Source organism: Cygnus olor, chromosome 2 (assembly GCF_009769625.2).
Source record: "Cygnus olor isolate bCygOlo1 chromosome 2, bCygOlo1.pri.v2, whole genome shotgun sequence".
NCBI lineage: Eukaryota > Metazoa > Chordata > Aves > Anseriformes > Anatidae > Cygnus > Cygnus olor.
In genome coordinates, this window is record NC_049170.1 from 82,528,489 (window position 1) to 82,556,161 (window position 27,673).

At 38.7% G+C, this 27,673-nt stretch overlaps 1 protein-coding gene and 2 long non-coding RNA genes across 5 annotated transcripts in view; 1 reads left to right on the top strand and 2 right to left on the bottom strand.

Moving 5' to 3' along the window:
• Window positions 1-3,154, bottom strand: part of LOC121065325 — a 21,564-nt gene extending 18,410 nt beyond the window's left edge. The window contains exons 1-2 of one of the 2 annotated variants that reach the window (XR_005816990.1): window positions 3,036-3,154; window positions 2,174-2,642 (exon numbers count right to left, since the gene is read on the bottom strand). This is a non-coding gene — a long non-coding RNA (uncharacterized LOC121065325). Of the gene's footprint in view, window positions 1-2,173; window positions 2,643-2,785; window positions 2,994-3,035 lie in introns of those variants that run through there. The other variant, XR_005816991.1, reaches the window with a different exon arrangement.
• Window positions 3,142-27,673, top strand: part of PRPF4B (pre-mRNA processing factor 4B) — a 26,248-nt gene continuing 1,716 nt past the window's right edge. Inside the window, exons 1-17 of one of the 2 annotated variants that reach the window (XM_040548082.1) lie at window positions 3,146-3,298; window positions 6,616-7,809; window positions 10,694-10,867; window positions 11,139-11,294; window positions 11,906-11,987; window positions 12,727-12,937; window positions 14,759-14,832; window positions 16,281-16,371; window positions 17,046-17,193; window positions 18,347-18,484; window positions 19,652-19,805; window positions 22,293-22,407; window positions 22,908-23,059; window positions 23,530-23,616; window positions 25,326-26,083; window positions 26,596-26,641; window positions 27,167-27,253. In XM_040548082.1, the coding sequence (XP_040404016.1) occupies window positions 3,258-3,298; window positions 6,616-7,809; window positions 10,694-10,867; window positions 11,139-11,294; window positions 11,906-11,987; window positions 12,727-12,937; window positions 14,759-14,832; window positions 16,281-16,371; window positions 17,046-17,193; window positions 18,347-18,484; window positions 19,652-19,805; window positions 22,293-22,407; window positions 22,908-23,059; window positions 23,530-23,616; window positions 25,326-25,529 (3,021 nt within the window). In that variant the 5' untranslated portion in view covers window positions 3,146-3,257 and the 3' untranslated portion in view covers window positions 25,530-26,083; window positions 26,596-26,641; window positions 27,167-27,253. Of the gene's footprint in view, window positions 3,299-6,615; window positions 7,810-10,693; window positions 10,868-11,138; window positions 11,295-11,905; window positions 11,988-12,726; window positions 12,938-14,758; window positions 14,833-16,280; window positions 16,372-17,045; window positions 17,194-18,346; window positions 18,485-19,651; window positions 19,806-22,292; window positions 22,408-22,907; window positions 23,060-23,529; window positions 23,617-25,325; window positions 27,254-27,673 lie in introns of both variants that reach the window. The other variant, XM_040548083.1, reaches the window with a different exon arrangement.
• Window positions 10,801-27,673, bottom strand: part of LOC121065326 — a 30,029-nt gene continuing 13,156 nt past the window's right edge. The window contains exons 4-5 of the long non-coding RNA XR_005816992.1: window positions 20,054-20,159; window positions 10,801-10,929 (exon numbers count right to left, since the gene is read on the bottom strand). This is a non-coding gene — a long non-coding RNA (uncharacterized LOC121065326). The remainder of the gene's footprint in view (window positions 10,930-20,053; window positions 20,160-27,673) is intronic.

Below are 27,673 nucleotides of genomic sequence, written 5' to 3' on the forward strand. Positions count from 1 at the left end.
CAAGCAGTTCTCAAAGATTTCACACCACAATTAAAAATGAGTTAGCAAAATACACTGTTGCAGCAGAGTTATTTCGATGTGAATTATGGAATATCTGAAAAACCATGACGGAACGGATACCTAAGAAAAAAGCAAAATACCCAAGTTTCAAAGGACTATTTTTAGTGGTGAGATGCGATATGCTTTACACGCCCATTTTCTTCAAAGCGCATCTGCTGACAGTCTAAATTTGGTCTAGCGAAAGAACTTGATTGGAGGTTGTGGGTTCTGCATAGAGGATTTCTGTTTAATGGTAAATGGAATCTAGACCACTAACTCTTTCCTGTAAAGCTTTTAGTATAAAATCATTGAATTTCATAGCAAGTTCTAGACTCTCTTTTAAAATTCAAAAACCGAAAATGATGACGGGCAGCATGATTAGTCTCAGGCCTTTTGCCTCTTCATCCCCAGTACAGATGGCAAACTACCGCTATACAACTTATGTAAGTATCAACAATTACTTTTATTTAGACAGGCAGCTAATATTAAGAAAACTTTCTGCATATGTTAACAGTGAATGGTTACAATCCTCAACATTCATTGCTCCTTGAACATAGTGGAAATTGTGAAAGAAGTATCCAGAACACATCACCCCAGGACGTCCTCTCACTACAGTTGCAAGGGAGGTAGATTTTTGATGTCTTTTTCAAACTGTAAGGAAGTTATCCTTTAAAAGATACAACTGTCGATACAAAACAGTTCTCCTTTGACCTAAGAAAGTATTATTTATACAGGTACTCATAAATCTTTCCACCCTTATAACCATTTCTGTTTTGAAACACTGTGACAGAAGTGACAGGAGCTGTCACAATTCCAGCTCTCTCCTACACCCTTCTTCCCAGCCTCTTAGAGAGTGGACTGCAGCCTTGCTGCCTGCTTAGTTACATATAACTAAATGGAGACACTGTGCTGTTGTGAGCAAATAAGAATACTCATTCTGCTTTTAGCTCTAAAAATGACTTTTTTTTTCAAGTTACTTTTCCTGCAGAAATTCTGCTACAACCTTCCGTGGAAATTTTAAGCACTGTCATTTTAAGCACTTAAATTTCAGAACAACCCTACCTTTCCCGAAGATAAACAAGAAGACTTCAAAATCAGACTGCTGAGCACAATCTAATCTAAAGCCTCTAAAACCAACACCACAATGCAGATGCAAAGTCTGGCGTGGCAACGAACACAGGAAGCCCTGTTATTCCACATTCCCCACAAGCAGAGGGTTTTCTTAATCTGACTGCTGCCACAAATTGCGGAGCACTCCTGTGAGCCATCACCTCATTTCATAAAGACTTGCAGTGCTTTTGCACAGGCCTTACTGAGCAATCAGAACTGAACCAGCAGTTCAACCTGGGCAGCAAGAATTTGGTCTATATGAGCCGTAGCAGCCAAGGCAACCTTGCTAAACATAAATAAGAAAATCTACAGTCACTGCAGATCACCTGCGACTCTGAGCAGTTGAATGGAAAAATGCCTGGATACAGATTTTTCACAAGTTTACCCAGTGACTTGAATGCAAGCACTAAACGCACGGCTTTATTGAGAGGAGAGCACCTGCAATTAGTAACAGAAACAATTTAAAGTTTTTCATTCCTTGTTCAATTAAAGAACAGTTGGTCTGATCACACTTGTCATCAATGAAAATAACAGCAGAGGAATACTGCCATCCTGTCCTTTTCTAATTTACGAGATACAGAGTAAGTTACTCATTTATAAATTGAGATAATATTTAGCTATTAGTTGCTTCACACAACTAAGCAATAAAAAAACATTAACCTTGATAATTTCTCAGTAACGTTACAGACCCATTAAAAAAATAATAATCTACAAATTACTGCAATATGACAGTCAACTACTCCTAGAAACTTTCCGAATCCACACTATAAAGTGAGCTAGGATTTTGCAAAATGAAGGAATATCACCAAAAAGTGAACATTTACAACACCTTTTAGAATTTTTGTTTCTTATTTCTTCCTTTTTTTTAATCAGAAAAACGTTTTGCTCTAACTTCTCATGATAGCATTTGCACCTCACACTAGAAACACTCTAATAAATTTACACATGACCAAATAAAGTCATGTGCACTGATATGTTTATAGCTGAGGCAATTGTATGAGAATTAAAAATATATTTGACTTACTGGTAAAATCAGAGTGGATACATTGAACGTAGACTATTAATGGCGAGCTACACAAAGATATCTGCTCATTTTCAAATGATGATGATGATGAACACTTTTTGCACTGAAACAGATGAGGCTTCCTCTAGTGATGTTTTGTGCACTTTCCAGGTACTTTGTGACATTAAAACACTTTCACAGATGAAGCCAGGATGTTTCATTTCTCTCTGAGAGATGCAGGTTCGCTGGTGGAGCACATTGGCATTCTTCGCAGAAAGCGCAGTCAGGCATTGGAAGAGGTTGCCCAGGGGAGTGGTGGAGTCACCGTCCCTGGGGGTGTTCAAGGAAAGGTTGGACGTGGTGCTTAGGGACATGGTTTAGTGGGTGACACTGGTGGTAGGGGGACGGTTGGACCAGATGATCTTGGGGTCTTTTCCAACCCTAATGGTTCTGTGATTCATTCATTGTCAGACGTTGCTGGCAGGCATATCTACAGAAGACAAAGAACAAAGCAGTTAAAGTCCACTTTAGGTCATGGTGATATCCAAAATCTGGTTGTGAAGATGATCTTAAGAGTGTGTGAAACGGAGCGAGGGCTTTGCCATGAGAAAAACGAAGACATAAACAGCTTACTCAGCTCGCTTGTTGGGATAAAAACCGAACTAGGAGTTCGTAGCGTGAAGTTTATGACACCCAACCGTTAGAAAACGCGCGGATCCTCACAAGCACCGCTGAGAAAGCCGCTCTGCGGCCACAGCCCCGCACCAACCCCCCCAAACGCAGCCCAGCCCGCAGAAAGCGAACCCCGAGGGCAAGCGGCGCCCCCCAGCCCCCCGCTGCCGGCCGGCACCCCCGCACCAGCCGACCCCTTCCCAGCACCGACCTCACCGAGCCGCATGACACCGCCCCCCCGGATCGCCCCGGGGCAGGGGCGGCGCTGCGGGGGCCGCTCCCCGCCCACAGCCCGGCCGCGCTTCCGCCCGCCGCCGCCTCCGCTGCCGGCCCCGGCCCCGGCCCCGGCCCCGGCTCCTCCCGGCGGTGCGGGCGCGCGTGCGCGGCGGCCCCGCGCCTCCCCGGCGGCCGCGCAGGAGTTGGGACGTTCAAAATGGCCGCCGCGGCCGAGCCCGAGCTGCTGCGGGCGCCCGAGTAAGGGAGCGGCGGGGAGCGGGCGGCGAGAGGAGGGCGAGGAGGAGGAGGAGGAGGAGGAGGACGGGGGGAGAGGAGCGGTGGGGTCGGGTCGGAGGGAGAGGAGGGAGGGAGGGAGACGGCGGCCGCGCGGCGGGAGAGGGGTTGCTAGGAGGCGGCCGGCGGAGCACGGCGGCCGCGAGGAGGAGGAGGAGGAGGAGGAAGAAGTGGGGACGGGGCGAGCGGGGCCGGCACCGCGTGGCCTCCACGCCGCCCGGCCTCGGCCTCGGGGGGGGTGGGGGGAAGGCAGGGGGGAGCCGCTTCCTCCGCGGGCTTCGAGGCCGCCCGGGGCGCCGAGCTCGGGAGCCCCTGAGGCGAGCCCTCCTCCCTTCCCTCCTCCTCTCCCTTCCCCGCCTCGCCGGCCCGGCCTGCCCCCAGCGCCGGGCTCCCCGGCGGTACGAAAAGTGCCTGCGCCGGTGGAAGCGAGGAAGCGATTTGTCGCCGCCAGCTCCTCCTCCTCCTCGTCCTCCTCCCGCCGGCCCTCCGGCGGCCGGCTCCTCGGGGTGCCCGGCTTTCTGCGCGTGTGGCCCCACGAGTTGGTTTCGGTGCTTGGTTTGTGTTGGTTTCCGCCTTAAAAAGCGGCCCTTTGAGGATTTTTGTTTTCCCTCCAGTTAATCCTGGGAGTAGAGGACGCGAGTGTACGTGCGAAGCACATGGGCGCAAAATAAGGGCGTTTGGTGTTTCGTAGAGAAACAATCCAGGGAAATAAGGTGGTGAGTGGAGATAGGGAGCCCGAAGGTAGGAAAAATGGGCGCCACCTCTTCGCAAATCTTCATGAACTTCCTGTGGTTCTCCTCCTTAAATTCCCCCACCAGGGAACGCGGGGCTGTAACAGGAATAAGTCCCGACTCCTCTCTTTTTGAAGCCTCTGGCCCCGAAACGTGCAGATACCTCTCTGCCTCATCGCTTTGTGAAATCTTCCTAAAAGGTTTCTCAGCCATGTAATTACAGCTCTGAAGTGTTTAAATGAAGTGAAAGTTTGTGCGTGTTCTCATGGCACTGTTTGAAGTAAATGGATTCCTACGCATGAACTAACTGAAATATTTTGTGCTGACGGAATTTAATAATAATGGTGTATTTGAGGTACAAAAGCAAAGAAAACCAGCAGTCATATTAGTAATCCGGTGGCCTGAGGTGCTGCTGTGGGGGTGTACCCTACCTGGAGCCTCTGCTACCAGCTTGCTTTTGCAGAAAGTGAGGTGAAGTTCTTACATAACATGGCGATACATTTGATTTAAAAAAAAATCCTTCTAGCTTTTGGTGTCATCTTATCTGGAACAGCTTGAATAGATCATTTTTTTGTTGCTGTTCCATAATATTTTATAATGTATTGGAAGGACATCAGTGTGTTAACAGGGTACTCTCTCAGCTTCCTGTAGCCAGCTGAAAGAAATCCTAAAAGATGCACGGTCACCTTAATACTCCCCTTGTCACATTTCTCTGCCCTTTTGCTAACTCATTGCACTGATGCTATTTGCTGTGGATTGCAAATCCAAACTGAGAAAGTTTTAAACCTAACCCTTTTTTCTTTTTTGGTATCTCTTGTGCCTAATGTAACACTGAACGAACTCATCACACGGTTTGTCCTCTTTCTTTCGGATATCTTATTGTCACCATGGTGTCAAGTGACAGGAGGGGTCAGTTAAGAGGGATACCCTTCTTTTGCAGATGCTTTGCTTGAGTAAGCAGTAGTAGTGGTAGAGATGTAAAAGAGAAAACATGCAGTGTTCATACTTCAGTTTCTAATAGAAACTTCAGTATTTTTTAACTCACAGTCTGTCCCCTTGGAAAGTGAAGAAAAACATTTCAGAACAATAAAGGGCTAATGGATAGCAAATTATTTCAGTGAATATCACCAAAATTTGTTTTGGTTTGATTTTTTTTTTCAGTACTTTAATTTGCACCAACTCAGGTAGGAGAGAATCCTGAACTGTGCTATTTGACGATCCTATTCCTAATTGGGAAAACACTTATCAAATTTATAGTGAGGTGCCATCCTTTAGATGTCTTAGAATATTTCTGATACATTTATGCTATTGGATTGCTGGGCATAAGACCACGGTATGAACCTAGCGGAGTTCAGAGGATATCTCTACTTTTCTGTGCACATCCCACCAGTGCTCCAGACCGTCGTGGTCAGAGAACTTCTTTTCCATGAGCAAGGCTTGGGAAAGATCTGTATTTAAATGACTGAAGTGTTGGTAAATTCCAAAACTAGTGCAGGTGAGGCGAGTTTGTGGAAAGGTTAATTTAGCTGGCACCTGTGCTGTAATTTGGCAACAGATTTCAAAAGGGAAATATCCATCTTAGCATAGCTGATAACGTAATTGATGTTCTGAAGGTATTTGATAAACACTGCACAAGTCTATTGATAATCCAGTTTTGGCTTCTAAGGAAGATAACACAAGTGAATGCCTAATATGTCAGGGCTGAATAATGTAACTTTTGAAGGCGTTGTACTAATTAAATTGCATATTGCTTTGACTAGCTAATTGAACTGAGGTTTTTTTAGACACTACCATTCTTATTTTAATAACCTGCTGTATACTTATTTTCTATTTCTTTGCCCAGTGCCATCCTGCAGGTCTAAAGATAACTGCTTTTTTTTCTCAGGAAGCTGATAGTATTCTATATACGATTGGAAGGCTTTTCTGAAATTAACCTTCCTTAATTTGTCCTGTCCTTGATAGTGTTCCCTGCTTTGCAAATATAAATAGATTATAAAAACAGTTATTTATTTTCCAGCAGGTGTATACACGTACAGAAAGGAGTAACAAGAGAATCAGTCTGCTCTGCATGAAGTTTTGCACAATGGTTTACTTAGGTGGTCAGAATCATCCCTTGGCATAAGTTTTGATCTTGGAAGCAAAACTGTGGCCTGCCATTTGAAAGTACTTTTAAAAGGCATAGCTTGAGATAGGCATGTGAGTAGCGCAGCAAGTAAGAAAGATGATGGATTGACAGTATGCATAAATATGCAGCGCTGTTGTACGCTGTTAGCAGATATCGTCACTGTTGAACGTAAAACTGTAAACATTGATTTCACTTGTGTCTTGTTTTGTTAGTGCGTTTGCTGTATCTTCCTTCTGTGTTTTTTTTTGCAGTCAGCTGTCTGTTCTTGATGAATCTGCTATTATAACTTTGTTACAATGGCTGTACATTTTTAATTCTTTCAAAAGCAGATAAATACTACTTCTATCATAAAAGAGACTAGCAAAGTAACATGAGTTGAAGGACTGCAGTGAATTGCTAGTACTGATCTGTATTTATTTTTGCAGGGCTGAGGATGCTAATGTGTCTGAGAAAAGTACAAATGAAGAAAATGGGGAAGTATCAGAGGCAGACCAACCTCAGAACAAGCACAACCGACACAAAAAAAAGAAACACAAACATCGAAGTAAACACAAGAAACATAAACATTCTTCAGAAGAAGATAAGGACAAAAAACATAAACACAGACACAAACATAAGAAACATAAACGGAAAGAGGTAGCCGATACCTCTGACAAAGAAGATGGAGCAGCTAAAAGAACTAAAATTGATTTTCTGGCTCCTCTGGAAGACTTGGAGAAACAAAGAGCATTATTGAAAGCTGAACTTGAAAATGAATTAATGGAAGGAAAAGTCCAGTCTGGTATGGGATTAATATTACAAGGTTACGAGTCAGGATCTGAAGAAGAGGGGGAAATTAATGAAAAAGTGCGGAATGGGACTAGGCCCACAACTAAATCAAGCACCAAGGGGAAATTAGAACCCGTGGAAAATAAAGCTAGTTCCAAGAAAGGAAATAAGAGTGAATCAAAAGAAAGGACTAGGCACAGGTCTGACAAAAAGAAAAGCAAGGTGGGAGTTGACGGAATCAAAGAGAAGACAACTAGAAGCAAGTCAAAAGAAAGGAGAAAATCCAAAAGCCCTTACAAAAGAAGCAAGTCTCAAGATCAGACAAGGAAATCAAGATCTCCGATGCTTAAAAGGCGATCTCAGGAGAAAAATAGGAAGTCTAAATCTCCCCCAGAAGACAGAAATAAGGCTGATGATAAAAGTAAATCAAGAGATCGCAGAAAGTCTCCGGTTGTAAATGAAAGTAAAAGTCGAGATCGTGGCAGAAAATCCAAATCTCCAACAGAACTCAGAAGCAAATCCAAAGATAGACGATCACGGTCCAAAGATAGAAAATCTAGGCGATCAGAGACTGACAAAGAAAAAAAGCCAATTAAATCTCCTTCTAAAGATGCTTCTTCAGGGAAAGAAAACAGGTCCCCTAGAAGACCTGGCCGAAGCCCAAAAGGAAGAAGCTTATCTCCCAAGCCACGTGAAAAGTCGAGAAGAAGCAGATCCCCTCTCTTTAATGATCGTAGATCTAAACAGAGTAAATCCCCCTCTCGAACCCGGTCTCCAGGTAGAAGACTGAGGAGTCGATCAGTAGAAAGGAAAAGAAGAGAATCAGAAAGGAGGCGTCTGTCTTCTCCCAGGTAACTTGAAGATGTCATGAACCGTTGCAAAAATGCCTTATGGGGTGAACTGTCTTCTAGTTTGGTGTTTTTCTTTTATTTTGGAAATAGCTATTAAAAGGGGAATCCGATTGTATGTTGCGTTACAAGTTTCCTTTGTATGTGTTCAGGTTTCAAAAATATTCCCCCCCCAGCTGCCAGACATGCAGACTCAGTGTTGGTTGTTAAAATACTGAGTTACTTGCTGGTCACACCAGTACTGTGAACAAGTTTTATAGCTCAGGTTTGGCCTTTTGTCACTCTGTTTGATTCAGATTTGAACTTCTATTTTGGTTCTTAGTTAATAGGTCTGTTTTCAGGAATTCCTGAGAAGAGAGATCTCTCTCTTTTTCCACTGCACTTAAATGTCAGTGTTGGCTAACTGTGGGTAATTAACACCACCACCACCCGCAAAATAGTCATACTGTCAGCACGATGTAAACAAATCTTGAATATCAAGATGTCCTTCTTAGTTGTTTTTTCTTAAATGTTTTGTCGCTCATTTGCTATAGGTATGGTAGCATTTCTTTGTATTGATCTGCATTAATGGTGAGACTGAGCTCGTGTATCATTGCCATATTCTGCATACACCTAACTGAGGGAGGACAGGCTGAAATCTTTTTAGTGTACTTTTAACATTTGTTTTAAAAGGCGGTTTAGCCTCTGAAAAGAAATTACCTTGAGATCTGATGTAAACCATCAGGTAATAATTTCTAGCATCCCCTTCTCTGAAGCTGACAAGGCCTGGATGGTAAGTTTCCAGAGAACAATAAAAATGTATACTCTTCTGAAAGATAACTCGTTAAATGCAAAAACAATTCAGCAGGCAAAAGAGTTCAACATTGCTTTTGGATGATGAGTAATTTTTAAATAACTTTAAACTTTTTAACATGGATTTTAGCTTCACACATTCTGAGAATTAAGAAGTATGAATTCGCACCTTGGAACCACTCAGATATAACTCAGTAAATAAGCATCACGTAAGTGTGAGAGTCGTCCTGCCTGCATCACTGAAAGTTACTCTAGTTTCAAGTATGGGTATCTTCCACAGGCACGGTTACCAGCTTGCTTTGACTATGCTTTTGATAAGCAATAGTGCAGGTGCTTTGGAGAATGACCCCAGTGGTGGTAACCAGATTAAACAAGTATTGTAAATGCTACCGGTTTATCTGACTGCTTCTTGGTGAATGGGCATGCAGTTAAGCTTCTTTGACGTGGTATTCGTCTGTCTTAGCATTTTACATCTTTCAGTTTTCATTTTTAATTACAGCTGGCATTGTAGCCAGTTTGAATTAGTTGTCTAAACACTACTTCAAGTGATGCATATGTCTAGAATTGTGCTGTCAAGTTCATAGAAAAGTAACTTTGACAACACTGTGGTGAGTAGGGGACTACTGAGAAATATCCTCTGCTGGAAGTGTTTGGAAATCATCAGGAGACGTTTTTGTGGGACATCTTGAGCCAATGCTCCTATGTTGGAGTATTAACTACCTGTAACTACCCAGGCTGCCAGAGAAATTCAGGAGCTTTGACAAACAGTTTTAACCACAGATTCCCAGTAATTCTATTTTTTCTGTTTGTTTCCAGTGTTCTAGTCATGTGAGATACTTAGTTCTTTGACTGAATCTGTTTTTCTTACAGATATTGTGGCAGTACAACCACTTCGTTAATTAGGAAGCCTAGAACTGTCAGTTTATCTTCTTTTCTTTTTTTTTTTTGGTAATACTGTTCACAAGAACATATCCCATCTAATTTAGGTTGAAGAGATCAGCCTGCTCCATCATTGGAGTCTTGCAGAAACTGGCAGAACTTCTGTATGTGCTTAACTTTTTGTGTCTTACCATTCACTCTTATGCATCAGTTCTGTATATGTGTCCGTTATACATAGCTAGGGTACTCAAACCTGATATAATAGTTGCAAAGAAATAAAAAAAATCATTACAGAATGGGTGGAATTAATCTTTCAGACCTGAGAGACTTTGTTCATTGATGGCATGCAGCAACAGAAATAACTTGTCCTGATTCAATTTAAAAGGAAATTAAAAGGAATAGAATAGCAACAGTTTATTTGAATATTTGAACAATGGTATAGAAATATTTCTAAGAGTTTATGTTGCAACCTTGTCAGAATAGTTTGCAATACTTTTTTAGCATTCATTCTTCACAATTTTGGGTTGAAGTCTTGCTGTCAAGGAATACAATTAAGCTTTTTAATATCATTGGCTCATCAAGGATTGTTTTTCTTAAATAATTGTGCATCTATGTAGATAAGAATGAACAAATTTTGAACAGTACGTGGTATCATACTTCTCTACATTTGAGAAGGGTTAAGTGAGATTTGTAGTTTTCAGCTGCTGTACTAGAATGTGTGAAATGCTGAAACTGTCCAGTTCTAGTGCCCAAACTGAGGAAGAAATGGAAGTCATTGCTACGGAGTAGCTTTGTGCTAAATTTAAACTGTATTGTAAAGTTTTTGAGAAGATTTCAATAATTAGTTTTTGGGTTTTCTTTATTGCTTAAATACGGCTTCTGATAAACATGAAAACAGGCCACTATTTAAGTAAGACCCAAATACTAGCTTTGCTTTCAAACCATTCTCAGCTTTATCATAGTAATTGAGCTCTGTTTCCAGAATTGTCCTAAGCTAGACCTACACATGGGCACGTATTTCCCAGGGTGGGAAGAAGCATACAAGGAGGGCAGCCAGCTCTGCAGTACACTTTTATCCATTCCTGCCCTCAGAAACCCACGTGGTAGACCCTCACCTGCAGTGAGATACTTAAAGTGAGCTTTTAGAAGGAATTGCAGGTTTGTTGTTTTTCAGCTTGCTCCCACTTTTACTACTGTTCTTTCTCTTTATTTTAAGAACGCGGACCAGAGATGATATTTTGTCCAGACGTGAAAGATCAAAAGATATCAGCCCACCCAGTAGATGGTCTCCATCCAGAAGGAGGTCTCGCTCACCCATTAGAAGGAGGTCTCGGTCACCTCTTAGACGTAGCCGATCACCAAGAAGGCGGAGTAGGTCTCCTCGGAGGAGGTAAAGATACCACAGTTCTGTTTTGTTTCTTAAAATATGAATTAAAAAACACTAAGCATCTCCTGTGTAAAAAAAAAAAAAAAAAAAAAAAAAATTATGCATTTTCAGTCCACATTTATGTGCTAGCATAGTTGAATTAATTTTGTGCTCCACAAATTGATTTATTACTGGGAGTTGCTGTGTATCTTTGTTTCTTGAATCGATTTTCCTCTTTTTCTTTTAAAAAAACAAGAAAACAAAACCAAAAAAATAACCCTCTTACTGTTACTAGGGATAGAGGCCGAAGAAGTAGATCTCGCCTTCGAAGGAGGTCCAGGTCACGTGGTGGCCATAGACGTAGGAGCAGAAGCAAAGTTAAAGAAGACAAATTTAAAGGTAGTCTTTCTGAGGGTATGAAAGCTGAACAGGAATCTTCATCGGATGAAAAGTAAGTTTTAACTTAAGCTTCTTATCTAAAAATTACAGATCCACTTACATGGAGAATGAACTGATGTTTGTACTTCATGCTGTAGTTTTTGGCTTGTCACCTAAAACCTTAATCACATGTTTTAGTACTTATAATCTTGTCAAATGACTGTTGGGATGACCTAGAGTATCAAGATCTGTTGTCTAGCGGGCAGGCCAGAGGGAATGATGTATGGTTTGGTTGCTAAATTCAACTTGATTAATATCTTGTGAAAATCATTTGGTCTGTGTGTAACTGTAACAGCTGAAAGGATTGCCACTAGCGAATTGTTCTTATACTTGCTGAATATCTAATTAATCCAATTGAATAAAAACAAGCATTCATAACAATCAGATTTGCAGTTACAAATGAAATGCTGAGTCCCAGTGAGATAACAAAAGCCACCTTTTCTCAGTAAGGAGATGTATTAAATCCCAGTGTGTGTATTTACACCTTTGCTTTCTGACTTAGCTGAACAGCTTTTGTTTAATATTCTGTTGTGTGTTTTCTGCACCAAAGAACTGCATTTGATAAAATTCAGTATGTAATCTTATGTTTATAATGTTATATAAAAAGTAATTACATTTTTATAGTCTTGAAGATTTTGATTTGGAAGAAGAAGATGAAGAAGCAGAGATAAGACAAAGAAGGTTACAGCGGCAAGCAATTGTTCAGGTACATGGTTATATTATCACGTGGGTTCCCCCTTCGTGAAAGTAGATAATGTATATAGTTATACATGTGAGTTTATTCCCATGAAGGTCTTGCTCCTTGTAAGAAGGTGGCAGTAGTGACAGGTATTACGTGGCTGAGTCCCCTGAAAGAGAGCTGAGGCCAGGCCAAGGGGTTGTAATTCTAAACCACAAGTTGGGTGTCTTTTTTTTAAGGGTGGGATTTGGCACATGGTTAGAACGCAGTAGGCAAAATGCTTTAGCATATTTATTTGTAAAAATAGTGATCATAATTAGTGCCGCTTAAAATAAGGTCTAGGTTATAATAGTCATATTTTGAGTTTTATGCAATGCTCATTGTAAAAATTCTTTAGAACTGATTTTTTTTCTTAAGGACTCTATTTCACTCTGTGTGCCAGAATGGTTTCAGAATAAATCTGGAAGTATTGACATTTTGTCAGGCCCAAGGAAATAGTTGATTTTCACTAAAATCAACTTTTATGGAAATAGAAAAATTGCCTGAAAAGACACAGCCTTTTTAGCCTGATTTTTTTTTTTTTGGCTTCAGTGGTAGTGTTGTAGCAGAGTAAGTTTTCACAAACTGTATCCAGTTCTACAAATCTGTTGCCATTAGAGATGTAGGTGATTATGAAAACTTAACTTCAGCACAAACCATTCAGAGTGAGCATAAAAAATAATTGTGATAAACTGCGATGCTGAGATTAATAATTCTGTTTGTTTAGAAATACAAGGGCCAGACAGAAGACAGTAATATATCTGTGCCATCTGAACCAAGCAGTCCTCAAAGTAGTACGCGTAGTCGCTCAAATTCGCCAGATGACATCCTAGAGAGGGTAGCTGCTGATGTTAAAGAGTATGAACGGGAAAACGTGGACACGTTCGAGGCATCAGTAAAAGCCAAGCACAACCTCATGACAGTTGAACAGAACAACGGTAAGAATCTGAAATACCGCTCCACAATACAATGTGTGAAAGCTCAGCTCTTAAGCAGAACACTGCAAAAGAGACATCGCTTAGTTTCTTTGTATACCTTCATAGACCGTCTGCAATGCACCCTGTAGTGTTTGAAAAACTGCCTTTTTTTTGTCCTTTGAATTACAGTAAATCTTCCAAGCAGTCAAAGGTGTGTCTCTAGTTGCCAAGCAAATATACTTGGGCTAGTTTAACTACTCTGGTAATTGCAGCATCATGCTGTTTAACCTGCAAAACCCTTTAGGAGATAGTTGGACAGTTAGCTTGTATTTCATATCATGTACTAGATATATCTTTGGGATCTAAATAGGCTGTGTTCTAGTGGATGGTGCTTTGCAGTAGTAAAGCTGCATTTCTCTGGGACTGGTATCAGGACAAACTGCTCTGTAGTTTGTCCTGGTGTTCCCTGGAGCAGTATGTTTTCAGATCATTCTTGTGCAGTGGAGGTAGACGGAACCATACTAAGCACCTTCCCTCTGTTAAGCATAGCACAAGTTGAAACTGAGTCTTTTCTACGCGTACAGTCAATAATATCTTGTTTCTTTTTTTGTGAGAGGGTATATAATGTTTTCTAATTTTGTCCACTAAAGTATGCGGAAATACAGCTGTTAACTACACAGACATTTTTAAGATAGGGGAGAGATTTTTTTTTTAAACTGTTCAAATACACCCATGATGTCCAGGATTTTTTTATATTGGTAGGATTCTGGATCAGGGGTGGCTATAACAACTGAAAGAAACAGTGGATCATCTGGTTTTTGTCAGAGCTATTTTTGATTTATATCCTGCCCTCCTATAGAGGCATGATAGTAAGTCGCTAAGGAACTAGTTAGTAACTCATTGTAGCCCAGTGAAAATGTAAGCAACTGAAACTAAAAAGAAAACTTAAGGCAGTTGCTGGAAGGGTCTCCACCTGCAAACAATGGTGTCAGCATGACAGGTGATTCTTTGATGCTTTCAGATTTCAGTCCAGGTATTTTAAATGAAAGTCTGTAAGCATTGAGAACTGGAGAATACTGAGGTAAACAGTTTATTTTTCTCCATTGCTTAATACCCTAAATGGAGTATGTCTAATTCACTATGGTCATGAAGGAATGCTATCATAATTTGTGTTACAAAATAGTTTGAAGGTTATGTGCATTCACTAATGTGTGCTTAATTTGTATTTCTTTGTTTTTATTTTGTCAACCAAGTAAAATGTCTTTGGGACTTTAAAGATGATTAAAAGGTGAGAAAGGGATAATCTTGCCCACATTAAGATTCTCTCATGTTTCTCTTTCAAACATAATTAACTTTGTCTTTAACTGTAAGCTACACGAGATCCTTTTTGACGTGGTTGAAGAAAGCACTAACCAAAGAAAGGGTTTCTGGGCTTTTCAACTCTGTTTTTTAGTAAAATACTTTGTGATTAGCAGAAACCCTTGAACTTGTATATTAAAAACATGTTTGGTTTTTTAATACATATACACACAGCCCTTATCTGTAGGGATCATGTACAGTATTTATTCTTTCTTTCTGTTATGTGAGTTGCTTGAAAGCTGTCACACTTAGTTTTTCAAGGAGGTGTAAATTTTTTTGAGTGCTTTGAAGAACTTAACCAATCTGAGTTTTGTATTTCTAGGATATAAAATGGTATTTGTTAGAAATGTTAGTAAAGCCACCTGTTTGCCACCATATTGATTTTGAGATTACAATTTTTGACTTGATATTGTTACAATATACTGGTAACAGTTATAAGTTTGTCATCTTTTTCATGTTGAGTAATCTAAATTTCCTTTTAAGGTTCAGCTCAGAAGAAACTGCTAGCTCCTGATATGTTCACAGAATCAGATGATATGTTTGCTGCATACTTTGATGTAGGTAATTCTTAGAGGTGAAATGTATCATTTTTTTTCTCCTTGATTTTTGTTGAAGGGTTGCTGTCGCTTGAGGTTTGTGGGAATGCTGATATGTACAAGCACGTGTAACCGAGTGGATAATGTGTTCTTTTGATCAGCTGAGGCAGACAAAGTGGTTGTTAGTTAATATTTCAGTGGGAAAAAAAAAACTGCTGAAATTAAGAGGATTTTTGCCAGAGGAAACAGTTAGGGATATCTGCTGTTTAAATGGGACCCATGATTGCACACCGTAACAAACTTGTTTATACATTATTCTTTTATGTTCATGTTAGCATGCTGCACTGTTTCTTCTTCAGGGAAGCGTACTTTCTGCAGAGATTTGTGTATGGTTAATTAGAAAGCGTCTGTGTAGTGTATTTTGATTTGCTAATGATGCTGTGTTGGGGTAATGTGGTGGCTTGTTCTTGGATGAAGAGTTGCATTTCCTGTTTTTACGTTTTGCACTATTCCAGCAACTTTTCTGTAAATGTGCTGAAGTGGCATGCAAATCTTGCCGGTCCAGTGAATAGTTTTGATACTAGTTGTTGCTGATATGCAACAACTTGAAATAAGTACAGGTAACAACTCTTTTCTTAACTCAAATTCTCCAGTTAAACTTGTTTTATGGCAGACATAATCTATTAGTTTTGACAGAAGTACTGGTGACAAAAGGCTGCCTTGGTATCACTATAATACACACACAAAAAAAAATCAAAACGCTTTAACCTGGAAAAAGATAAATACTTAAAGAACAATGGAGGTTTTGTTTTTTTTAAAAACTTCAAAATTGCAAGTAGGGATTTAAATAGGTTGTAAGTAACCAGTTCCCCTTCTTAAAAAAAAACAAAAAAACAAACCTGTTGTGCAATTGAAGATGCTTTGTACTACCCATAGATTTGGATTTGTGAATATTGCCAAATCTGTTAAAAGATGTCAACAGCAATTGTAATAATTGTATGATCGTAAGTATAATAGTATGGTTTTCGTGAAGTGTCACTGAATGAACAGAAATTAAAGGCTTAAACTATTACAGTTACCCCTCAAATTGCTAAACTTAACTACAAACATACCGTATGCAGTGTCTTATTCAGATGATCCAAAATGTGTGTTCTAATTTGACTTGTGTAGAATCTTTGTAGGTAATAGTTGAAACTTGGCCCATTTCTCATCTTTAATAATAGTTCTTTTGTTTGTCCCCACCCCCTTCCCTTGCAACAGTCTTCAAATGCTTGTATTTAAATAACCTTTTGTGTTCAGTAGTTTCTCTCCTACAAGGTAAGTGTGTTTGTAGTGAGGGGAAGAGCATTGTTTCAGTAGGAAGAAAAGTGCCTAATCACATGGCCCTGGTTTGTATTAGTAAACATTAAGGCAAAACATATAGCTGGAGCATGCAATCAGAGCTGTTAATTTCGTTCTTTTTGTTTCAGAGTGCTCGTCTAAGGGCAGCTGGGTTTGGAAAAGACTTCAAAGAAAACCCAAATCTCAGGGATAACTGGACTGATGCCGAAGGCTATTATCGTAAGTCTTGTTGATTTCCAACTATAGCTAAAAGAAGGATGCTAAATGGAAAAGATCGTCATGTAGAAGTACTAAAGCATTCTAACGTAGATGTTCTCCTCTGCCTTCACTGAGTGTGGCATGCCCACAGTAGTTTTCTGGTCTTGCACACTTGTGTAGCATCAAATTACTCATAAATTCTAAAAAAAATAAAAAATATCATTCAGAGTAAAACTAAAACCTGTCCATAGTCACAGCCATGACAGCAATGAGATCACCCTCGTAAAGGAAGGGGTGCTTGCCAGGATCTGAAACGAAGTGAACCAGCATCCAGTAGAATACAGATAACAGTTGTGGTAGTTGTCATCTGCAACTCAAAATGGAGATAATTAAGTGAGCATATTTCACTTCACTAGTCAATATTAAAGCGCAGTGTGAAGGCCAAAATATTAGTGTAATGGATTAAACACAGGCTTTAATCTCAGGAATGAAAATATTCCAGGCTTTGAAGCACAGTTTGTTCTCTGTAGTTTCCACAAAGCTAGGTGATATAAAACATCGTATGTTAGGAAATTTAAAATTGTACCATTTTTTCCTCTTTCTGAATTATACAGAATCATTTATTTTTCATAAAATGTTTTATGATGCATGTCACTCGTAACTCTTACTTTAAATTACTTGATTTTATCCTTCAGGTGTTAATATAGGTGAAGTTCTAGATAAACGTTACAATGTCTATGGTTACACTGGTCAGGGAGTCTTCAGTAATGTAGTACGAGCCAGGGATATGGCAAGAGCAAACCAAGAAGTAGCGGTTAAAATCATCAGGAACAATGAACTTATGTAAGTAATGTTTTTGTTTAATAATACTGTAATAAAGCACGTGAGACTGCTGGAAGTTTTTCCCGATGTGATTTGAATCTTCCTTTGTTTCAAGTGAAGTAAGAGATTACAGCTGTGATTCCAGCCTATTCTGCTAATATGAGCCATGTAATTGGAAGCCTTGAGGACTGTTTATCTGCACTTTACAGCTATCACAGGAGCAGGGTACTTGCATTTTCATCAGGCACTTTCTCATTTGTAAAGCTGCAGGGTACAGTGGCAAGAAACAAGCTTACAGTCGTTTACGTGGTCTGCCCAGCCCTAAGATTTCTGAGATGGGAGTTGTAGACTGTAAAATGTTGCTTTGATGGACCAAATCCATTTGGCAAACTGTGGGTTGGATACTAATCAGTCATTTCTAACTTACAAAAAGACCTCTAAATTAATTATCTTTGCATATTCTTTGTATGTGTGCATGCATATAAGATAAGACAGTGGTGGGATGCTGCCTGTAGGACAAAAATTACTGGAGGTCTTTTAGAATGAGTGAACATTAAGTAGGGTGATGTATTAAACTACATTATGTTATATGAGGACTTGTCTCTAATAGTCATTTTCAGCATCTGCTACAGTATTGCTGCGGTTGTGTGTTATGTCTTCGTCCATTATGGGCAACTTAAATGGAAATCTTTTCCACTTATTATGCATTTTACGTTGGAAGTTTTAAAAGTTGTCTTGCTGTCTGTGTAACTGGGCTATTTTGAGCTATATGAATAGTATCTAGAAACATTTAAGAAAAAAGGTAATAAGCTGTTTGTTTGGTATGTTAAGGTAATTCGGTTTGGGTATGTACTTGAGCGTAGTCAGTTTAGTTTAAAACTTTTTAAATAGTGTATGTGGTTAAATAGTTTTTGTTTGAAATAGTGTCATATTACAGGATGCAACCAGGAGGGCGGAAGAAAGGATAAGTAGGTTATAAAAAGTCACAGGTGATCAAAGAATTAAATGGGTAGACAATGACAGTAAACCAGCTGTTGTTTTTAAGCAGTGCTACATTATGTAATCATGAGACACTTCTCGTTTTCTGACAATTAAAACAATGCAAGTAAATCTCTAAATTAAGCAAGGTACTAGAATCTCATTTTGTTTTCTAATTCTGCTTCTTTGTTTTCAGGCAAAAAACTGGCCTAAAAGAACTGGAATTTTTGAAGAAGCTCAATGATGCAGATCCTGATGACAAGTTTCATTGTCTAAGATTGTTCAGGCATTTCTACCACAAACAACATCTCTGTCTGGTATTTGAGCCACTGAGGTAAGGTGACAAATGGATGGGGTTCTCTGTAAAAAGTGAGGTAGTACTAAGCAATCTTTAACTTGGCTATTGTTTTAATTTTGACACCTTGTTCTATTGCCAACATTCAAGAACGCTAGGAACTTAATCCGGAGGCACACATATACAGTCTGTTGAACTAGTTCAGGTTTACATAGTGTCATTGTGAACTTTATGCCTGGTCAATATTTGAAACAAAATAATGCATTATTAAAGATGGTTCATCTCACAAATGCTCCTCTTAACTGTTTTTTAGTTAAAATTTTTTCTTAGCTTTCATAATTCTTTACAAATTTGGGTTGAAAATGCATTACTGGAGAGGTTGAGTATATGTATGTTCTATGAAGAATGCGTATACAACAACCCAAGAAAGAAAATTAGTGGTTTGCACACTCACTTTTTCTTCAAGTAATTAGGCTTCTTTGACAGGTTGATTGTAGACCCTCTTTTTTCATAGATATAGATGCAGTAGTTACCTTAGTTTCCATTCCTACTTAGATGTTGTTTGTATCCGCTGTTTTTCTCTGTATGTCATACTTTAATTCTTGCCACAGATACTTGAGGTGAAGATAAGTCGTTTGCTGAAGCAATACAAGTTTTATGAAATGTCTACTTGTTTTCATTAATAAGTCATGTGACAAATTACTTTCTTGTGCTGCGCTGTTTCTTTGTAGCACACTTGTACAGTGTTTCTATCCAGTGATGGTTTTGTCCAGGAATCGTGTGGTCTTTTTATCTGCTGTTCGTCATCAAAAAACACTGCCTCCTCAACTTCTATCTTTTGCATATTTTCTTTTTCATTCATTTCTCAAAAAACTCAGTACAGGGGCAGGACAGTTGTTAAGAAAATGCTGTTCATGTGCAAAGAAATCCTCTCAAATTAATCTGGATTAAAAATGTATTCTGAAGTGATGTCAGTCCAGTCTAGTAATTACACAGTAGAAATTATACAGTGTAGGGTAGATCTGATTGATCAGCATCTTTGTTTATTGCTGTAGAAAATAGTGAGGTATATATCTGAAGTTGAATGCAACTTTTCCCCAAAAATGTCTAAAGTTAACTAGTTTCCTTATGTTCATCTTAGATTTTGAAGGGAAGTATATTTTCCCTTGCTATGTTCTTTACTGTTCTTTCTCTTTCTTACAATAGCATGAATTTACGAGAGGTGTTGAAAAAGTATGGGAAAGATGTTGGTCTCCATATTAAAGCTGTGCGTTCCTACAGCCAACAGTTGTTCCTGGCTTTAAAACTTCTTAAAAGATGCAATATCCTACATGCAGATATTAAACCAGATAATATTTTGGTAAGTAATAAGTAATCGAAACCTATTTTGCACGGACAGTCTAGGGTGTAAAATCAAGATGTGAAATGAATACCATCCTGTTCATTTGGGTTAAGTAAAAATTTACTTCACCTGAAAAGGTTAAGAAAATGTTTTTGAAATAAAATGTCATGTTGTGAAATGAAATGCTATCATGGTATAAATAAGTTAGTGAGAATTATAATGCAGCATCTAAAGAACATCTTTCATACAATCTCTCTCTAACTAACCTGCATCCCCTTGTATCTTTCTAAAAAGTAGATCTTCCAAAGACAGTATCCTTTCTTAAGAAAAATCTTGGGACTTCTTTTATCAGTAGTTAAGTGTTCTTACTTTCTGCAAAATGGAAATAATTTGGTTAAACTTGGAAGTAGATTCTTCTGTTCGCATGAATGAGATGATTGGGAAAAGTCATTCATGTCCTTTTCTTTTTTTCCTATTAAACATTGCTGTTAGCAGTGTAATAGCTACATCAGAAGAATCAAGTGTGTTGACTTCAGTTTTCTTGCTGGTCACCCATGAGACAAACACAGACTTTTATTTTATTTAAAATGGTTACTTCTTTCCATCTCTGCAGTAAAATTTACTGGTTGAGCATGAGATATGTGAACAACACTCTGTTTTATGAATGGTACTCTGGATACCAGAGGTGGAAGTCTAAACTGTTACAATTGGATTATCTAGAATGAAATCCAAGTCCAGCAATGATATTTTTGCATACTTTGTAGAGAATGGGATGACTGTATGTCATTAAGGTGTCAGGAGGCCACCACTGAGTTGTTTCCAGAAAACTTTTTTTATACAGTTCACCAGCTGTGAAATAATGTTTAACAGATTTAAATACTAATTTAAATACTAATATAGTGGCTGACTTGACCAAGTAGATACTTGAATGTGGTGATCAGGCAGGAAGGAATATGACTGGATTTGTTTTAAAAATAGGAAGTCTATCCATTATTACTGAAAACAGTAGTACTTACCTGAATAACATGCTGGCCTTGACAATTTTACATATAAAAATGATGTTTCCTACTACTACATGTTCAATTTATATGGTGTTCTCTCTGTCTCTTAAAAGTTCCAAAGTGTACTATTTTTTCATTTAATTGCAATTATATTGGGAAGTTCTATTACTACTTTTTTATAGCTTAATTAGGAATCTGACAGGGAAAAAGGGGCTTCCATTGTGTACACTGCTGCATCAAAACTAAACTTTTGACACCCAGAAGACTTGCTTTCATGTAGATAATAAAACTGTTGGTTTACCTTAAGTAACTATCCAGTTTATGAACTGAATGCAGTAATTCCAGTCTTAGGTGACCTAAACAAATAGTATATTTCTTATTATTTAAACTCCAATATGGAGTTACCTGGGAAAAAATGTGTGTGTGTGTGTATATATATATATATATATATATATATACAAGTGATTTGCTCACTAATGACTACAAATTTTAGAACGTTTCTCTTGTAACACATTTAATGTGCATGTTACATTCATTAGGGATAGGGTGATGCAATTAAGCACATTCAGGTTTTTAAATAGCTTTTGGTTGCGCTTCACGTGGCATGTTTGGTCTCAAATCACACTGCAGAAGTGGCTCACTTATCTCCTTAGAGATTGACATGCCTTTGCATCCTGGACTGATCTTGAGTAGGATATTGCCTGCCTGTTCAGAAGATGCTAACTTTAATTCTCTAGGGACATAAGTAATATTTAGAGGATGCTTGAGGGATTACCTTTTCAAATAACTTTTGTATCAGTTCATATGAAGCAAAGCGAAACTGGTGCCATAATACCTTGGAAGAGTTGTCAGGGCACTGTGGCAAATGGTGTACCGTACTTATTAACTATTTAGAAAGTACTGTGATAACTGTATGTGGGATTTTATTGTTTTTTGCATTATTTCTGAAACAGATGCTAATGTAAATGATATTCACTCAGTAATCCTTCGTAATCCTTCGCATGCTGTTCAGTGAGTGTCATGCCATGATTGTCCAAAGCTATGAGAGTTTATTTCTGACTTTCTCAGCAGATGTCACTATTAGTGTGTTCTGTGCAGAAGTTTTAAAACAAGCAGACAAAAAAAAAAAAGCTTTGGGAATATTTTCTGTTTAGTTTTTGATCATTTTACAGATGGAAGCTGCTAAGTAATGTGTAAATACACACTATTGATGCAGAAATAGAAATGTGAAGTAACATTGAAAAAAAGTAACGTGGTAAGAGAAAAAGTATGTGAAACTGACCTTTTTCATGTTTCTTAGGATCTGAAGATGTTAACTGTCACTTTCGGTTTAAGAAGGTTTGGTTCCTTAGAATACAGAGAAGATTGAAATATGGGAAGAAATTGCAACTTAAAGGCTGAATATTTTTCTTATCTCTGACTTAAACGTATTGTTACTTTCACAGTGCTGTTGCCAATTTTGTCTACAACTAGTGCTAATGTGTATTTATATTTAACTTTTTAGGTGAATGAGTCTAAAACAATATTAAAGCTTTGTGATTTTGGATCAGCTTCGCATGTTGCAGATAATGATATCACACCATATCTAGTTAGTAGATTTTACCGAGCTCCCGAAATCAGTAAGTATTATTTTGGATTGGCTACGCTTATTTTAAGCAGCAGTAGTATATACCAGTAGTAGCAAATGAGAATTTGACTTGAGTTTACTTTCTGCTTGGTCTGAGCAAAATATCACTCTGGAAATATGATGGCAGTCAAAAAAATTCAGACTTGAAAGCATGTGTGACTCTTCATATGTGTTGGTGGTCAGCTCAGTGAGGGCAGGGAGAAGTCATTCTGATTTGTTATAGTTTTGTTTTAATTCAGAGGTATTGTTCTGACTTACTGGTTTTTGACTGACTTAAGGTGTAGTGATTAGTTTGGGTGTAAGGTAAAAGCCTGTCTTTCTAAAATTGGGATGCTTAGTGAAAAGGCTTGCATCCTTCATTTATGATAATTAAGGTTCTTATTCCTAAGAGGAGGAGCACCAATATAGTTTCCAAATCAGATTTTATTATCTGTCTGCTCTTATGTCCTTAAAGCTGCTTTTATGGAATTAACTTGTATTGCTCTGTTTCAGTTATAGGAAAGATCTATGACTATGGTATAGATATGTGGTCTGTAGGCTGCACATTATATGAACTTTATACAGGAAAAATACTCTTTCCTGGCAAAACCAATAACCATATGTTGAAACTAGCCATGGATCTCAAAGGAAAGATGCCAAACAAGGTATGAAAAATAAGTATATGACTTCTAATTAATATCTGAAACCGCTGTTATGAACAGCAGAACATAATTTCTACTTCCTGCCTGAATTCTGCTTCTTATCATATACATCTTCTCTTAACAGCAAGTAAATATCAGACATCCTCTGACTGTATAATTTATATTGATTTAGAATCTTAAGAAGTGAAAGTATACAGCTTCTTTTTCATAGACTAAGTATAAAGTGAAAGCAGAAAACTTCTAAGCACTGACCTGAAAAAGATACGTAAGTCAATGGAAGATGCTCTCCTTTTGCAACTGGCTTGAACTGTTTTTTTATTCGGTCTAGTTATTTCTCACTGTCCTTTTGCTATATATTTCAGAAATACTAAATTATTCATGTTGCAATCAGTTGGTAGGTGTTGATGCTAATTGTGGAATTGATACAACATAGATATCTTACCTAAAGCTCTTGCTTTTCCCTAATTTTCCAGATGATTCGAAAAGGTGTGTTCAAAGATCAGCACTTTGATCAAAATCTCAACTTTATGTATATAGAAGTAGATAAAGTGACGGAAAGGGTAAGTCCTTAATGTGTCCACTATTACAGTATTTCAAACGTACCTTGATAACTAAAAGTAATATTTTGTAAACTATCAGAATGTCCTTTTGCAGCAGTGTGTACAAGTTACATAATTATAAACTGGTAGAATAGAAGTTTCTAAACTGGTAGAATAAGAAGTTTCCTATGATTCGGTAACATGTTTTAAGAGAAATATTTGGAGGTCAAGAAGCAGCAGAATACCCCCAGTTTGTCAATACTGGGTCCAGTCCTGTTCAGCTTCTTCATTAATGGTCTGGATAACGAGGTAGAGCATACCGTCAGCAAATTCACAGATGGCACAAAACAAACCACAGGGAGTGGCTGATACCCCAAAGGGCCACACAGCCATCCAGAGGGACCTCAACAGGCTGGAGAGATGGGCTGGCAAGAACCTCGTGAGGCTCAGCGAAGTCCTACACCTGGGGAGGAACAACCCCAGGCACCAGTACATGCTGGAGGCCACCCAGTTGGAAAGCAGGTCTGTAGAAAAGGACTAGGAGTCCTGCTGGATGCTAAGCTGAACGTGTCAGTTATGTGCCCCTGCCAGTAAGAAGGCTAACAGTATTCGTGGCTGCATTAGGCAAAGTATCACCAGTAGGTCAAGAGAGGTGAGTGATCCTTTAGCTCTTCTCAGCGTTGGTGAGGCTATGCCTGAAGTACTGTGTCCAGTCCTGGGACCCCCAGTACAAGAGAGACCTGGACATGCTGGAAAATGTCTAGCATAGGGACACAAAGATGATCGAAGGACTGGAGCAACTCTCCCATGAGGAAAGGTCACGAGAACTGGAATTGAGCCTGGAGAAGAGGAGGCTCAGGGGTGTGGCACAGAATCTTATCAATGCATATAAATACCTGAAGAGAGGGTACAATGAAGATGGAGCCAGGCTCTTTTCAGTGGTCTCCAGTTCCAGGACAGGAGGCAGTGAGCGCAAACTGGAACACCAAAGGTTCTCTCTGAATGTCAGGAAGCACTTATTTACTGTGCAGGTGACAGAGCGCTGTCATAGGTTGCCCCAAGAGGTTGTGGAGTTTCCTTGGAGACCTTCAAAAGCTGTCTGGATGTGGTCCTGGGCAACCTGCTATAGATGGCCCTGCTTGAGCAGGAGGGTTGGACCAGGTGACCTCCAGAGGTCCCTTCCAACCTCAATTATCGTGTGATTCTGTGAAATCAGAGTTTAATTTTTGTAGGTAAAAAGGCTGTCTCCGCATAACCTAAGCTTTAATAACTAAATAAAAGAAACTCTGCCTTCATTTCAGAGAAACTCTGCCTTCATTTCAGAGAAGGGTGTCAAACTTCAGTGTAATGCAACTGTGTTGCACAGAAAGTAGCAGTGGCCTCCTACAATTTTAACATGCTGTATTTATTAAGAACTGCAGAATTAGTGGTCAGATAGGGACACTTCCTTCCCAAGTGGAATTTTTACATTCTCTGTCAACAAGGATATTAGGTTCTTGTATGTACCTGCTGCTGGCAAAAGATGCAGTCTGGCCTACCCCAGTGGCTTTATTTCCACTTTTCCTTTGCCAGCCATGAATACTTATGATGCCATGTGATGATGATGAAGGGTGTTGCGGATGAGAGATAAGATAAGCAGCAACTGTTTTTGCAGGGTTAAGTTGTATACAAGGTATGGGGGTTTTGTGTGTTACATCTTTTCTACAAGGTTGCCACTTTTGTGTTTGTAGGAGAAAGTTACTGTAATGAGCACCATTAATCCAACCAAGGACCTGTTAGCAGACTTGATTGGGTGCCAGCGACTCCCTGAAGACCAGCGTAAAAAAGTACACCAGCTAAAGGACTTGTTGGACCAGATTCTAATGTTAGATCCAGCTAAACGGATTAGCATCAACCAGGCTCTGCAGCACGCCTTCATCCAGGAAAAAATTTAAACCAGATGAAGAAGTTCAAAGGGTTTGAGTAATTAAGATACAAAGACTGAAGAAATTTCACAACAGTTATTAATGTATATAAACATAAATATTTCCCCTGCAAAGTTGAGGAAGAAAAGATGCATTTGAATTAACATCAAGGCTGATATTTCTTTTAGAAATGTTAGAGTAATTCTGTTTTTGTGTCTTATGTGAAAATTTTCACTGTAGAACTGTTTTAATTGCCAAGACTGCACAGAAGTACAATGCTAATGTATATGGTTGCAGTTCGTATATATTATAAAAAAGAAAAAAGCATCTGCTTAAAAAAAAAAAAAGCAGTAATACTGGGTGGTTGATTTGTTTTTAGCAGACTTGGCTTCATTTTTGTCTTTAAAAAATGGCCAGCATAAATGCTGTTTATATTCACATTTTCCTAGGTGTGTGTGTGCAGGCCACAGCAGCATGCCCTTGGTGTAGTCAGTGCCGAAGGGGGTCTGTTCCTTCTTGAGCCTGCCCGCAGGGATGGTCTCCTCTTTTAAAGCAGGTTGTGTACAACTTTCAGTACACTGAAGGTAAGCTAACCCATCAACATCACCGGTGTTTAAGCTGTTATTTTACTGGAACAACTGACAAATGAGAGACAATAGCATTGTGGCAGAATTCCCTGCATGTTTGATAAATGATCTTGTTTTATTTTCTGGCATTGCAACTGTGGCATAGTTACAACTTCCGTTCTGTTCATCACATTTAAAATTTTGAGAGTGCGCACTTGATGGATAGAGCGCCTTCAGTGTACTGTTTCTTATTACTTTAATTTTTTTAATCAACTTGCTATAGACTTTGTATACATTTTGTTAAATACAGTTCACTATGACAGAGCCAATACTTACAAAAGAGTTTTCATTTAGTAATTGCATACGTTGGGATCTCATTCAAAAGACCTTATATCTAAAGGATAGATAGACAACATAATGAAACTTTTTAACTATTTGTATGTCATTTTGAAAGTGTACTGCTTTATGCTAAAAGTGTTTCATTTGTTCATTGTTTTCATTATTTGTGATCATGTTGTCTTTCAATACAGGCATAAACCTTCCACTCTTGAACAAAGCAGCTGCTTTTTAAAAGCGGTAATTGCTTCTTTACCTTTTATTTCTTTTGTAAATGAAGCTTTTCTTTAAGAAATGTGACTTTAAAGTGTTGTCTCTTGCATAAAACAGTTGACACTTACTTATTGTAAAGTGAAGATTGTTCTGCTGCATGTAAAGTGGACCATGCAGATTTCTGTATGTTTTCAGTATGCATCATTAGATAATAAAGTCTTTTGTGAACAAGGCATTTGTAGCCATTTTTAAAAGAATCTGTCTTCAGTGATGGTAAATCAGGTAATTTGTAAGAACCACCCCTGCATTTTCTATTAATCATTTAATTAAAGGGACTATTAAAAATTATGATCTTTGGAAGAACTATAGGCTATATTAATTAGATATATAATTATCACTGCTTAAACAAAAAGAAAGCAAAAAAAACCCTACAGATACTGTCTGTCTGCTTTCATTGTAATGAAATTATTCCTGTAGGACGTGGGATTAAATTCAGGCTTTAACTAATGTTTGTGCTGTTTTTCTCACTTTTCCTTTTGATGGTGCTGAAAGAGAAAAAGGAAAGCGAGTCACAGGCCACTCAACGCCTACTCCATGGGGTCTGATTTGCTGAGACACCAACTTCACCTTCCTAACAAGGTTATTTCTGACAGCATGTGTAGATAAACATTTAGCAACAAGTTAAAAACAGCTTGAAACATTTGATTTGGTTATACAACAGGAGGAAAACAGAATCAAACTTTTCAGGTCCTTATTGCTGTTTTAATGTTCTCTTTTACAAAATTAAGAGGTTCCTCTTTACGTTTTTATTAATATATTCTGAAAAGGTGTGATAAACCCACTGGTTTCACATATTTTATAATAATTCTTTGAATTAAGAAAGGGTTTTTTTAATCCATCTAGGTATATAGTGACAACAATCATGCACTCTTAGTGCACTCAGGAATGGAAAATGAGGCAAAGCAGTCATTCTGCTGGTGGGGAACACCCCACCAAGGAGATGTAATGAACTACCTACAAAAGCAGGCAGGAGATGGGTGGTTTTATATGCCTATTTGG